Genomic DNA, 12,708 nt, shown 5'->3' on the forward strand with positions numbered 1-12,708 from the left:
AGCAGCTACGAGGTGAGTTACCTTCCAGTAGCGGTGGGTCTACGGCCACAATGTCGGCCCACTAGTAGGAGTTGTATGATAGATGTTTGTCTCCGTGATATTCATCTAGGGTTGCTACTACCTGTGTTATGGTTATGGGCTAGTATGATATGATGCTATGTGGTAGTAGTAGGGGTGAAATAGTCCCCAGTATTCGGTCGCAAGGACCGAAGGGTAGGTCGGGCACCCAGATATGCCCGACAGTATTCGGTCGCAAGGACCGAAGGGTAGGTCGGGCACCCAGATATGCCCTGCAGTATTCGGTTGCAAGGACCGAAGGGTAGGTCGGGCACCCAGATATGCCCGACAGTATTCGGTTGCAAGGACCGAAGGGGTAGGTCGGGCACCCAAATATGCCCGGCAGTATCCGGTCGCAAGGACCGAAGGGGTAGGTCGGGCACCCAGATATGCCCGGTAGTATATGTATGTTATGTGATTTTATGATATGTGGTACAGTGGGGGAACTCACTAAGCTTCGTGCTTACAGTTTTCAGTTTTGGTTTCAGGTACCTCTTCTTTGAAAGGGAAAGAGTTGGTGCGGTAGCGGCCCATCACACACACGCCTTGTATTCCACACTATGAGATTCCTGGGGATTATCCTCTGACGTTGTTATGTTTTTATAAACTGATTTCCAAACACGCACACTTTTATGAATGATATGATCGGTGTATGTTTTACTACTAATGTTTGCTAATTATATGTTAAAAAAAAAATTGGCTCGTATTTTTGGGATGTTACATAGATTCACATTGGTATTGGTACGTAGCCTCTGGCCATGTAGAGTATGTATCTGTAAGAGAATGATTTATATTCTATGACATTGTTAGATGGTTAGACAAGACTATAAGCCTGAAATCTACAAAAATGTTTAATCAGAAAATGTATGTCTTCTGTGCCATTTGGGCCGAAACTCTATTGATGTTTATCAAGTATTGAAATTGTTATGTCTCATTGATTGTATATATTTGAATTAAATCATTGATTGATATGAAAAGCTTATCACATCATTCACATATGCCTTTGTTGTTTATTGTTCCTCTTTGTTTCTGCCATATTGAGGTATATATATGGCATAACATTATATTGTATCTATTATTGAACTCACTAAGCGTCACCGCTTATCCTCTCAATGTTTAACAATTGCAGGAGATAAACATCCAATATAGTTATATATTGATAGTTATATACCGATTAGAGATTTTGAATAGTTTGAAACTATTGTATTTTGTACTCCCGTATATATAAAACTATAGTATCCTGGGTAGTTGTGTAATATATAACACTTTGTAATAGTCGGTTTGTATCCAATCGTTTGTAATCACTTTATCAATGTAAAAAATATTGTTTGTTTTATGAATATGCATGTAGCATGTTTTGGAGTAACAATATTGTGAAGTATGAAAGTTTGGGTCTTTCGGAAATACGAAAGTTAGGGTCTTTCAATAACCGAAAGTATCAGCAAGGGAAAAATCGTCAACATCAAAAAATTAATTTTTTTTGCAACACACTTGTAACGCCAGCTGCATTTTTACTGATTTCGGGTAAAGAATAGCAATTCAAGAATGCAAAAAAATGTAAGCAGAAAACTTAGGAAAAAGGTAAAACCATAACAAAAATGTAAGCTTAAATGGCTGATGTTGTTTGTGTTATATGTCCAATTCCATTCCAATCTTCATTCTGTCCCACATTAGTACATCCACTGCGTTGCTTATCAGAAAGTGATTGTTGGTTTTTATTCAAACATTATGCATTTGGTTCGATTCTTTTCTATCCCTGATTCGAAAATGAAAAATGTCTTTTGCATCATATTACTTTCCTGTGTAGCCGTTGTTCATGTCTAGGCTCCATTTATAGTTTTTTTTTGTTCCTGATTCCAATCTTCATTCCATTACTGTTCCTGATTCCAATACTCATTCCAGCTATGTTATATTATTGATTCCATTCTTGTTTCTCTTTTCTGTCCCTAATTCCAATCTTCATTCTATTCCTGTTCTATTTTTGATTCAAGTCTTCATTTCATTCCATTCCATACTAATCAAAGGAATGATAACAAAAATCTTAAAAATGTCCAAGTACTCACAAAACCACAACTATAAACACAATGGCAAAACTGTCCAACTATAACAAAGGAAACAGATACAATCCAAGTAGTCACAAAACCAAATTATCTTCAAAAAATAAATGTGTATAGTATCCACAATCACAATTCCATTACAAATGTGCTTAATAAACCAACATCACAATTCCCTTACAAAAGTTAGAAAAAAAAGGTAAAACCAACATTACCCTATTACATAATTAACCATCTTAGATTAACCTAACTAGCCCAATTACATAAACAGAAACAAAATAAAGATGCTAACCACAACAATACCAAACATCATCAACCTCCAAAGGAATATACCAGGCTCCTTATTGTCATTGACCTTAGGCTTCATTAACTTCTTCAGCAGAACCACGTTCTCCTTCTCCAGATCCATATTCTTTTTTGAAAGGTTCATATTTTCCTTGAACAATTCCATATTCTCCCTATGCAACTCATTAATTTTATTCTTATATGTGTGCATACCCAAATCCTCATCTACCCATATTACCATATAAAAAAATTACAATCTTTTGAAGGGTCCTATAAAAAAGTATAGTATCTGAGTAAGCATTACAAAATTAAATCAATCAAGGCTAGAATTTCACATACCAAGGAATTTGGGCATGAAATGAAATGTTGGCTAGGGTTCTTCCGGGTAGTCGAAGTATATATTTGGTTGTTCACAACATGTTTTTATAGTTTAAAGTTAAGGAAGAAGAAGAAAAAACCACTTGATCGATCACCCTTTCTGCAACAGCTGTGAGGAAAGAAGAAGTCGATGAGAAACAATTTAGTGATTTTGAAGCCGACAACATCTTTTAAACTTAACATTTATTTTGTAATTGATACTACGTCAGTATTCTTACCGGTTGCCAAATTGCAACCGATTAAAAAGCATTAAATGGGGAAAAAAGTATATTAACTAAATTGATCGTAAAATAAATATAATTGTTTATTTAAGCGTTGAGGCAAAATACATAGGGTTTTAGATAGGGATGGCAAAAAAGTCCGAACCCGAAGGGGAAACCCGAAACCCGATCATTTCGGGTCGGGTAATAGGTCGTAATCGGTTTTTTATTAGGTTCGGGGCAGGGGGTGGGTTATCCTCGCCCCGACCCACCCCACCCCGATATATATATATATATATATATATATATATATATATATATATATATATATATATATATATATATTATAATATGTTTGAAACCTTTTGATGTTATTCAAAGATAAAATGCTTATTGTGGAAAATCTTTGTAGTTATTAACGATCTGATGTAAATGATAGTTTTTTTTTTTTTTTTTTTTTTTTTTTTTTTTTTTTTTTGTGGTATTACACTAAACTTAAGTCAAGTAGATTTTAATATAACATTAAGTTTATTTTATTAAAGTGATGCATCATATTTTTAATTTAAAAGAGATGCCAGGAATGTATTTTTTATAAGATATTGGGGTACCCTAAAACGGAATAAAAATTTCGTTATGAATTGTTGTAAACCCGATAAAATACCCGAAACCCGACAGGAAAACCCGAAACCCAATGGAACACCCCAGTAAAATACTCGAAAGATATCGGGTCGGTTTTGGAAAACTATGCCCGCTCCGAACCCGCCCCGTTGTCATTTCTAGTTTTAGAGTGGTTTTCCAAAACTTAAATCAGCTATTATCATTTTTTTTTCAAAACTAAAATAATTCGTGGTTTCGAGTCCAAAGTCCTGGTAGATTGGAAGCAAACTTTTACATGTAATACCCCTTCTCAACTGTGCTTACGACAATAACCAGGAGAAAATGGCCGCCACGGATGCAACATCCACCGCCGACGATTTCGAAGAAGAAAGCATCAGCAAATGGGAATCCCTCCGCCTCAAAACCCTAGCCGAGCAAAGTTACAGTTCCTCCGACCTCAAATTAGCTATCAAGCACGCCAAGCGCGCTCACCGTCTATGCCCCACACTCGACGGCGTGTCGGAAATGCTAACAGCCTTCAAAATACTCAGCGCCGCCGAAAATACCACAGAAACTACTGGAACGCCTGATTGGTACAAGATTTTCGAAGTAGAACCTTTTTCTGACATCAATTTAATTAAGAAACAGTATAAAAAACTAGCCCTAATTTTGCATCCTGACAAGAACAAGTTTGTCGCCTCCGAAGAGGCCTTTAAGTTGGTAAACGAAGCGTTTAGTGTTCTGTCTGACAAGATTAGGAGGAAAGAGTATGATATGAAGCTTAGAATCGCAATACAGACTGAGGCAGAGGCGGAGGCGGGAGTGGATCCCGGAGGTGATGCTGTGACACTAGACACTTTTTGGACAGCGTGTTCAACTTGTAGGCTGTTGCATCAGTTTGAAAGGAAGTATTTGGGGCATAATCTGATGTGCCCTAGTTGTAAGAAGAGTTTCAAAGCCGTGGAGGTGGATGATGGTAAGAAAGGGTATACAAAAGTGGTGGTCGATGAAAAGGAAAACATTGATACATTTGAAAGTGATAAGGTCTCAACTCGAAACGAATCAAAGAGGAAAATGAGTAGTGTTGGAGAGATCATGAAGAGGTCCGAGCAATCAAAAAAGATTGAAAGGTCAAAAACGGAAGATGGGGGTAAGCATTCAAGAGTTGTGAATAACACATTGAAGGAGAAGGGGAAGAGAAAGAATGACAGTGATGAAGAAGAAATGATGACATTAGCTCAAATGCAGAAATTAGTGAAAACAAATGTGAACGATGGTAAATTGAAAGTAAATAAGGTACAAAGAAGTGGATCAAAGAGGGAAAATTCAAGAAACGAGACAAAGGGAGAAGAGAAGAACCAGGATCTTGAGATAATGACAGTAGAAGACTCAGACTTTTACGATTTTGATAAAGGAAGAGTCGAAAAGAGTTTCAAGAAAGGACAAATATGGGGTTTATATGATGATGATGATGGAATGCCAAGGCATTATGGTTTAATTAATGAAGTGGTGTCAACACATCCATTTGAGGTGGACATGTCTTGGTTGGACCCACAAAGCAATGGTGATGAAGAGTTGGTTAATTTGGAAAGAACTGGATTTCATGTATCTTGTGGAAGGTTTAAGGTTTCAAAGAAAACTTTAGTTAGATCACTCAATGTGTTTTCTCATATTGTGGAGTGTGAAAGAGCAGCAAGAGAGGTTTACAGGATTTATCCTAAGAAGGGTTCAGTGTGGGCACTTTATAATAGTGAGACAAAAGACAAAAGATGTTATGATATAGCTGTGTTTTTGACAAGTTATAGTGAGGTACATGGATTGAGCATGGGGTACCTTGAAAAGGTGAATGGGTTTAAAACAATTTTCAGGAGAAGAGAGATTGGGTTTCGTGCTATCAGATGGCTTGAAAAACATGATGCTGGGTTGTTTTCACATCAGATTCCAGCAAGGAAGCTTTCTGGGGAAGAGGTGAAAGATCTTTCAGGAGATTGTTGGGAATTAGATCCTGCCTCACTTCCTACTGATCTACTCACTATTGGTTGACAGAAATTGCATTTGGTTTTCCACAATTGATTAACTTTTTGTATGTACAGTTCTCTATTAGTTCATATTCGGTTCTTCAGATGGAATAAGGCATGGAGCAGGTTATCAATTGGATTACTGCATTTGTATGCAAATCATGCATCAAATGGGATAGAAAATCTGTGTTTCTATTTATGATAACCTTAAACTACATATTCTCATTTCAGTTACATACTTACATTAGGCTTTCTGTGTTTTGTCTCCTTGGCCAGTGCATTTATAATCTTTAACCTACAATGAGCACAGTTATGTGGGATTAATTCTCAAACTTTAAAAATAAAAACTAAGAACCTAACCAAGTAAGGATTGAAGATTGGTGGTTTGACTGTGTGTTTCATTTTTTATCGTAATGGATTTTTATGTTTTTAGTGGATTGTGTTGTTATGTTTTGGTTGTAAACTTTTAAACTTAGTAGTTTTAATATTTCATTGAACTATTTAGTTGATTTTGGTGTTTTCGATTGGTTTTAAATAGCTTAACAATGGAAAGGAATCTTATTTACTTTGTTTAGTGGAAATAGTTTAAACCCTAAACTCATGAACCTATGGCGTTGAACCCGAGAAACCGAATCCATTCATAAATCAAAACCCAATTGGTTCTACTGAAAACCGAAAACCGAAATGAGTGGTTTGAGTTCGGTTTTACTCCAAAATTGACTCAAACCCATGCTCACCTCTACTTGTAGTGGCAAAATTGTAATTTACGTGAAAAGTATGACCTAAGTTGCAAGTAAATGAAAAGTTGCTTGAATTAAATAAGTAAAAGAAGTCTTCACCTTCATATTTAGTCAAACGAGCTAGTATAAATTGTGTTGGTTCTTGAAAGAATAAGAGGAAGCTCTAAATCCTAAAATATGTTTAAAAAAAACAACAAAATTGAAGCTTAAAGTTGGAGGCTTCAAGAAACTGAAACTAGAATATAACTGTATTGTATTAATTATTAAAAGAGAAATCGATGAAAAAGAAGAGGTTTAAAGTATAAGTTCTCATTTTGAGTCTTACGTACGGGTTTAGCTAAACTTAGCTCAAAATGGATTATTATATCTTGTGTGGTAGAAATTGATGGATAAAGTGATCACCCTCATGTTGATATTGTGTAATAAAATTATATGGTCATTGGAGGACTTACTGTTGGTAAATTTTGTGTTTTATATTCTAGGCTTCATCCTCCCCTTTGATTCTTTAAAAATAAAATAATAATAAAGAAACTACATGTATAAATATTAACTAAATACGGAATGAGAGTGAAATTGTGATTTTACAAGGTTTAACTTAAATGCAACCTTTCCAACGGCATGAGCTTGGGAGTTGGGAGAGATGATAATGCTATCCTTAACAAAAATGAAACCACAAGACCAACTTTGATAAAAATATACATCTTGAATCAAATTTCGGAAAATGATATACCTGAGGGGTCAAATATGTAACTTACTCCATATGTATTTTATTTATGCTTTATTACAATGTACGTCCCTCCATTTTATGCCTATTAGAATACCTAGCCCTCACGTTTGTTCTGTTCTCAAAGGTCAGAACTCCCATTTGCCCTTACTGTATATAATCGTGTTCAGATTCTCAGGCTTCTACCCTCTTCTCATCCTGTTTCGTTCATCTCTTCTTTCGTTTCACTTCATCTGTCTATATATTTACCATCTTTCTTCGTGATTTCTAAATTCCCCTTGCACAATGGGTTACGAGAACGATCCGTAAGTTCCAGTGCTCTCTAATCTAGGTTTTTTATTTTTGCTTACGATTCTTCTAGGGTTAGGTTATGCATACGACCTTAATCGTGTTCTTTTTGTTCTTAAATTTTCAGCTATCGCGATGAAGATGGCGAGCCGTTGATGGATTACGACGACGGATTTCAATCCGATCACGGTGATGATAACAACAATCAACATCAAAACCTCCTTGATGACAATCTCGATGATGAATTGGAAGATAATGATTGGCAGAGTAATAGGCAGGAACGGTCTCCGACGCCGGTTCACAACGAATCCGATTCGAAGTCGAAGCCCCGTAAAAGGTTAATCAAGAAGAGCACGGCGGAGGAGACCTTGCCGGATTTCGCGATTGATGATGACGTGGAGGATGAAATGGCGAGTTTTGTCAGGGATGATTCGGATAGTGGCGGTGGGAAGAGGAAGAAGTTTTCCAGTGGCGGTGGGAGTAGTAGCAAGAAGAGGGAGAAGAAGTTGAGTGCTTCCAAGTTCTCGGATAGAGGAGGGAGATCGAATGAGAAAGGTGGGTCGAAATTTAAGGTAAATAGTAAAAGGGGTGGGCGTTCTGGTGGGGATGATGCAGAAGTTAAAGAGATGTGGGATACAATTGCTGGCGGCGATTCAGAGGTACATTTTAGTTGCAAATTGGCTGTGTTTTGTGTGTTGAAGATTCATCTTCTCTTTTGGATTCCGTGGGGATAATTTGTTACGAACACTGTCAAGTACATTGTTCTAACTAATCTGATAACACTGGTTTCATCCCAATATTAATCTCTCTTGATCGTGCAACTTAAACATTTGTTTTTCTATGGCTTTTGGCTTTTGGGTGCCATGACACTGTATTTTTTCTGATAGCCTTTGCTTTTGACTGGTGCAGGATGACAAAGAGGGTCCAAGAATGCTAGATGATGATAATTTCATAGATGATACCGGTGTTGATCCAGCTGATCGATATGCAAGCGACCATGGAGGTTATTCTCCCAGCCGTGCTCCTCAGGTAAGAAGCTCATCGATATATATGAAGTAAGTTGTATGTATTTAGTATCTGCTACTATTTTCTCAGCTAAATATTATAATGATATAGGCTGAGGAGGGTGAAGAAGATGATGAAATCAAGGACATGTTCAAGATGGGTAAGAAGAAGAAGAAGACTGAGAAAAGTGCTGCAGAGATTGCATTACTTGTTGAAAATGTGATGGCTGAACTTGAAGTTGTAGCAGAAGAAGATGCAGAACTAAACAGACAATCAAAACCAGCTATTAATAAACTCAGAAAGTTGCCACTTCTAACTGAAGTACTATCTAAGTAAAGTCTTTTATTTGCAAAAGTCCAACATCTGGTTCACAATATTGTTTATATCATTTACCTTTTTAAATTCTTAATGCAGGAAGCAACTTCAATTAGAGTTTCTAGATCATGGAGTTCTAACTCTTTTGAAAAATTGGCTTGAACCCCTTCCGGATGGAAGCTTGCCCAATATAAACATTCGTGCAGAAATATTGAAGATCCTAACCGAGGTATATAATAAACCAGGATTAATTATATCCCTTTTTTTATGTTGGTGTAACTAATTATGAGTTGTTCTTATCCTCCAGTTCCCCATTGATTTAGATCAATATGATAGAAGAGAGCAATTAAAGAAAAGTGGGCTTGGAAAGGTTATTATGTTCTTGTCAAAATCTGATGAAGAGACCACATCCAATAGAAAGCTTGCGAAAGACTTGGTTGACAAATGGGTAAGTATATATGGATGTTGAACAAAATAAAAATTCCCTCTTTTATTATGTAAAGATCTTGATTATTCATTATCATTAAAATTATAAATGTAATGCAGAGTCGACCAATATTTAATAAGAGCACAAGATTTGAGGACATGCGAAACTATGAAGATGAGAGAATGCCACCCATGCGTCGACCAACAATGAAAAAGTATATTTTCAAGTTCCACATACATGGATTTGTATTTAACATATTTTTTTGTTAATGATAAAAAGCTAGTTTTTATTCTTCTGATATTTTGCATCTCACTATTAATAGGCCTATGAATAAAGCTTCAGGGATGCATTCAAGAGATGATGATCTGGATTTGGCTGAATATTCTCAGTAAGTTGTTTGATTGGTGCATCATATGTTGCTTTTTCTGTTTAATCATTTTTTAAAATTATTTAGATGTTGTAATGTTTTGAATATGAATTTAGGGAACCAAAATCTGGAAACTCATCTTCTAGACTAACATCAAGGCCTGAAGCAATGCCACTAGATTTTATAATACGCCCACAATCAAAGATTGATCCTGATGAAATTAGAGCCCGGGCTAAACAAGTTGTGCAAGATCAGCGTCGCCTCAAGGTCTGTGTTTTTGAATTTTTCTTTTTAATCTTAAAAGTTCTTAAAAGTTATAATCTCAATAATATATGTTTTTATGCAATTGATGACAGATGAACAAGAGGTTGCAACAGTTGAAAGCACCTAAAAAGAAACAGCTTCAAGCTACAAAGCTAAGTGTGGAGGGCCGTGGAATGGTGAAGTACTTGTAGGCTTAATGACCCAACACAAGAATATCACTCCTTTTTTCAGGCGGAAGTCGTGTGTATGATAAAATTGCAAAATTTTAATGTTCTGCAATGTTTTTTTTTTTTTTTTTTTTTTTTTTTTTTTTTTTTATGTTATAAATGAATTCAACTCTTTTCATTTTGTATGATTAAATTTATAGTATTGCTTTTGGTGGATAAAATTCTATTATTGTGTTAATTTAGGTGTTTGACGAAATATTTGAACACGAGCACCTTTCCTTGACCGTGGGCTGCTTGCAGACATAACAATTTGTATTTTGTCCTCCAATTTGTGACTTAGGTAATGTCATGCAATCCAACTTAATTTTATAATAACGTGACATTAATTCAGAATTCATAAAACATTTTCTAGGACCCATGAGTCTCACATCGGTTATAACCAAGCTTTCTAATCCTTGTTTAGGGCTAGGGATGTTTGCATGTTATGAGGTCTAGTTGGTTCATCCAACATTCCAAATGTTTTATAAATTGTGTGATGCCACAGGGCCGTGATTCAAAGAGAAGGGAGTGGGGGCATGTGATCTAATAATCTCTATACATAATAAATTTTTAAATTCAGATGAGTTTTTTTTTATAAATATGTGGTGCCCTCAACGGCTCAACCACATAAAAGGAAGGTGCCCACCAAAAAATTGAAGATCGCAACTGTTCATACCAGCACTTCTTGGATATAATGTATTTAACCTTATCATGAAGATCCTTGATAGACCCTTGTTGAATCTATCGTATCTTGTTGAATCTATCGTATATCCCAGGCATTGTAAAGCTCACACTAACCGAAATTTTTGATAATATTCATAAAGATAGTTTTTCACAATTCTAGAGGTGAGAGTCTCTCGAAAAGAAGAACAATATTGTCTTACAAATTAATTCTTAGCTACCATTCTCTACCTTCTAACTAGATACATATACTACTAGGACTAAGATGAGACAAACGACCACAAAAAACTGTCCCCACCACATGATACTACCACTAACATAAAATCCTACACTAATATCAAAAGTACTAAAATACCCCTTTGGTTATAACCCACTAAAATTGGGGCTTATCAATCCCTAAATGGATAGGTTGAAGACCTGAAGTCCTTAAGCTTTGATAGATTTGTTGGTTACATAAAGGAAGGTTGATTTGATTATCATTGATACATAGGATTCTCTCTTCAGAGTAGTGTTGGTAGAGATGAGATTTAAAACCGGACTCGGAACCGTTAGAATCGGAATATATAGAACCGGTTCCGATTCTGGGTTTAAAAATTGACTTTATCCAGGTTTCAGGTAATCCGTGTTTGAGTCCATTGGGTTTGGATAAACCGGGTCTAAGAACCGGAACCTGTGTTAGGAATCGGAACCACTTTTAGGGGCTAAAATCAGTTTCTGTGAAATGTTTAAAACATGCATATCTCATTTGTTTTAAGTCGGATTGACATACTGTTTTTCCAATGTGTAGCTTAGAGTTTGTACATGATTTTATATTATAAATATGTTATTTTTAGTTTTATATTTATAGATTTACAGTCCTCTAAAGTCAAGATATCAAAGATAGAAGTTTTTACATTTTTAGTTTTTTGTATTCTATGAAAGTTTTAAAACGTATATATCTTATTTGTTTGAAGTCGGAATTACATTCGGTTTTTTTCCAACTTGTAGCTTAGAGTTTGTACATGATTTTAGACTATAATTTTGTCATTTTTGGTATCAAAGCTGAAAATTTTCAACTTTTCAGCTATTTGTTTTTGTACTTTGTATTATGTGAAAAAGTTAACACATGCATATATCATTCGTTTAAAGTCGGATTGACATGCGGTTTTTTCCGGAGTGTAGTTTAGAGTTTGTACATGAGTTTAGACTATAATTTTGTCAATTTTGGTTTCATATTCAATAACTTACAGTCCCCCGAAGTCGGGATATCAATATGAAAATTTTCAAAGTTTAATCCACTAAGTAGTAAGTAATTGCCAAAAAATTCCGTTTTTTTTAGGGTTTCCGGTTCTAAACCCACTTTATCCGGTTCCAACCTACCCACTTTAATGTTTTCGGGTTTCCTGGTTCTAGACCCACTTTACCCGGTACCGTACCCGGAACGGAACTAGTTCCTACATACCAGTCTGGTTTTCGATTCTACAAAATTTCGTTAACCGATTCCAGGTCCATCCGGTCCGGGTTTGGACCCACTTTCATCCATAAGTGTTGGTATACTATGTGCCTTGTAGTACTTCTATTGTTGGAGTAAAGTATTTCTGTTGGGACAAGGTTTGTTTGCCTTTCTCTTGACAATTCTAGCTGTCTTTCTGGGTCCATAACTGATTCTAGGGAAATATTGTAATTGTTTCTTCCAAATAGCGTTCTTGTTGCTCTAGTTGTTTAATATTTGCCTCTAATCATTGCTCGATAGCCACAAATCTAATCTTCTTGGGTTGGAAGTTCTGTTGTCTGTGTAGAACTTTTATTGAGGATACTAGACATTTTAGAACTCATTTCTTTGGTTCTTTTTCAGATTGTTCTTTAAAGATTTTATTGGGATCTTCAAAGACGTATATCTTTCCGCCTGTTCTTTTTACTGGGAGTTTACCACTAACGGAGAGATTATCAAGTCTTTTGGTCAAACTTGATATTGAGTCTTCTAGGTCAGCTGGTTGAACTTCCTTTTCTATCACAGTATGAGCTACTTGCTTGAGCTTATCAAACTTTTCCTCAAGTTTAATTAACTTCCGACTTTGCTTGACGTCTAAATAAAGTAAAATGATATTTTGTATGATTATTGT

The 12,708-nt window shown here is 35.7% G+C and overlaps 2 protein-coding genes across 2 annotated transcripts; both read left to right on the plus strand.

Moving 5' to 3' along the window:
- Window positions 1-3,823: 3,823 nt before the first annotated feature.
- LOC145034638 (DNAJ heat shock N-terminal domain-containing protein) lies at window positions 3,824-6,024 on the plus strand. Its single transcript, XM_078983101.1, has one exon. The coding sequence runs from the start codon at window positions 3,914-3,916 to the stop codon at window positions 5,612-5,614; it is 1,701 nt and encodes a 566-aa protein (XP_078839227.1). The 5' UTR covers window positions 3,824-3,913; the 3' UTR covers window positions 5,615-6,024.
- Window positions 6,025-7,203: 1,179 nt separating this feature from the next.
- IWS1 (Transcription elongation factor (TFIIS) family protein) lies at window positions 7,204-10,112 on the plus strand. The gene is made up of 10 exons (XM_078983102.1): window positions 7,204-7,358; window positions 7,469-8,000; window positions 8,251-8,370; window positions 8,458-8,678; window positions 8,761-8,890; window positions 8,969-9,109; window positions 9,208-9,302; window positions 9,411-9,476; window positions 9,572-9,722; window positions 9,812-10,112. Exons 1-10 carry the CDS (start codon window positions 7,339-7,341, stop codon window positions 9,908-9,910), a joined length of 1,575 nt encoding a protein of 524 aa, XP_078839228.1. The 5' UTR covers window positions 7,204-7,338; the 3' UTR covers window positions 9,911-10,112.
- Window positions 10,113-12,708: the final 2,596 nt, after the last annotated feature.

Source organism: Lactuca saligna, chromosome 3 (assembly GCF_052625555.1).
Source record: "Lactuca saligna cultivar CGN05327 chromosome 3, ASM5262555v1, whole genome shotgun sequence".
NCBI lineage: Eukaryota > Viridiplantae > Streptophyta > Magnoliopsida > Asterales > Asteraceae > Lactuca > Lactuca saligna.

What these genes read in the sequence shown, in the direction of transcription:
- LOC145034638 (XM_078983101.1), top strand. Translation starts at nt 3,914, where the DNA reads ATGGCCGCCACGGATGCAACATCCACCGCCGACGATTTCGAAGAAGAA.
- IWS1 (XM_078983102.1), top strand. Translation starts at nt 7,339, where the DNA reads ATGGGTTACGAGAACGATCC. An exon ending in AAGACTTGGTTGACAAATGG is followed by an intron (nt 9,110 to 9,207) that starts GTAAGTATATAT and finishes AATGTAATGCAG; the next exon opens with AGTCGACCAATATTTAATAA. An exon ending in AAGATCAGCGTCGCCTCAAG is followed by an intron (nt 9,723 to 9,811) that starts GTCTGTGTTTTT and finishes AATTGATGACAG; the next exon opens with ATGAACAAGAGGTTGCAACA.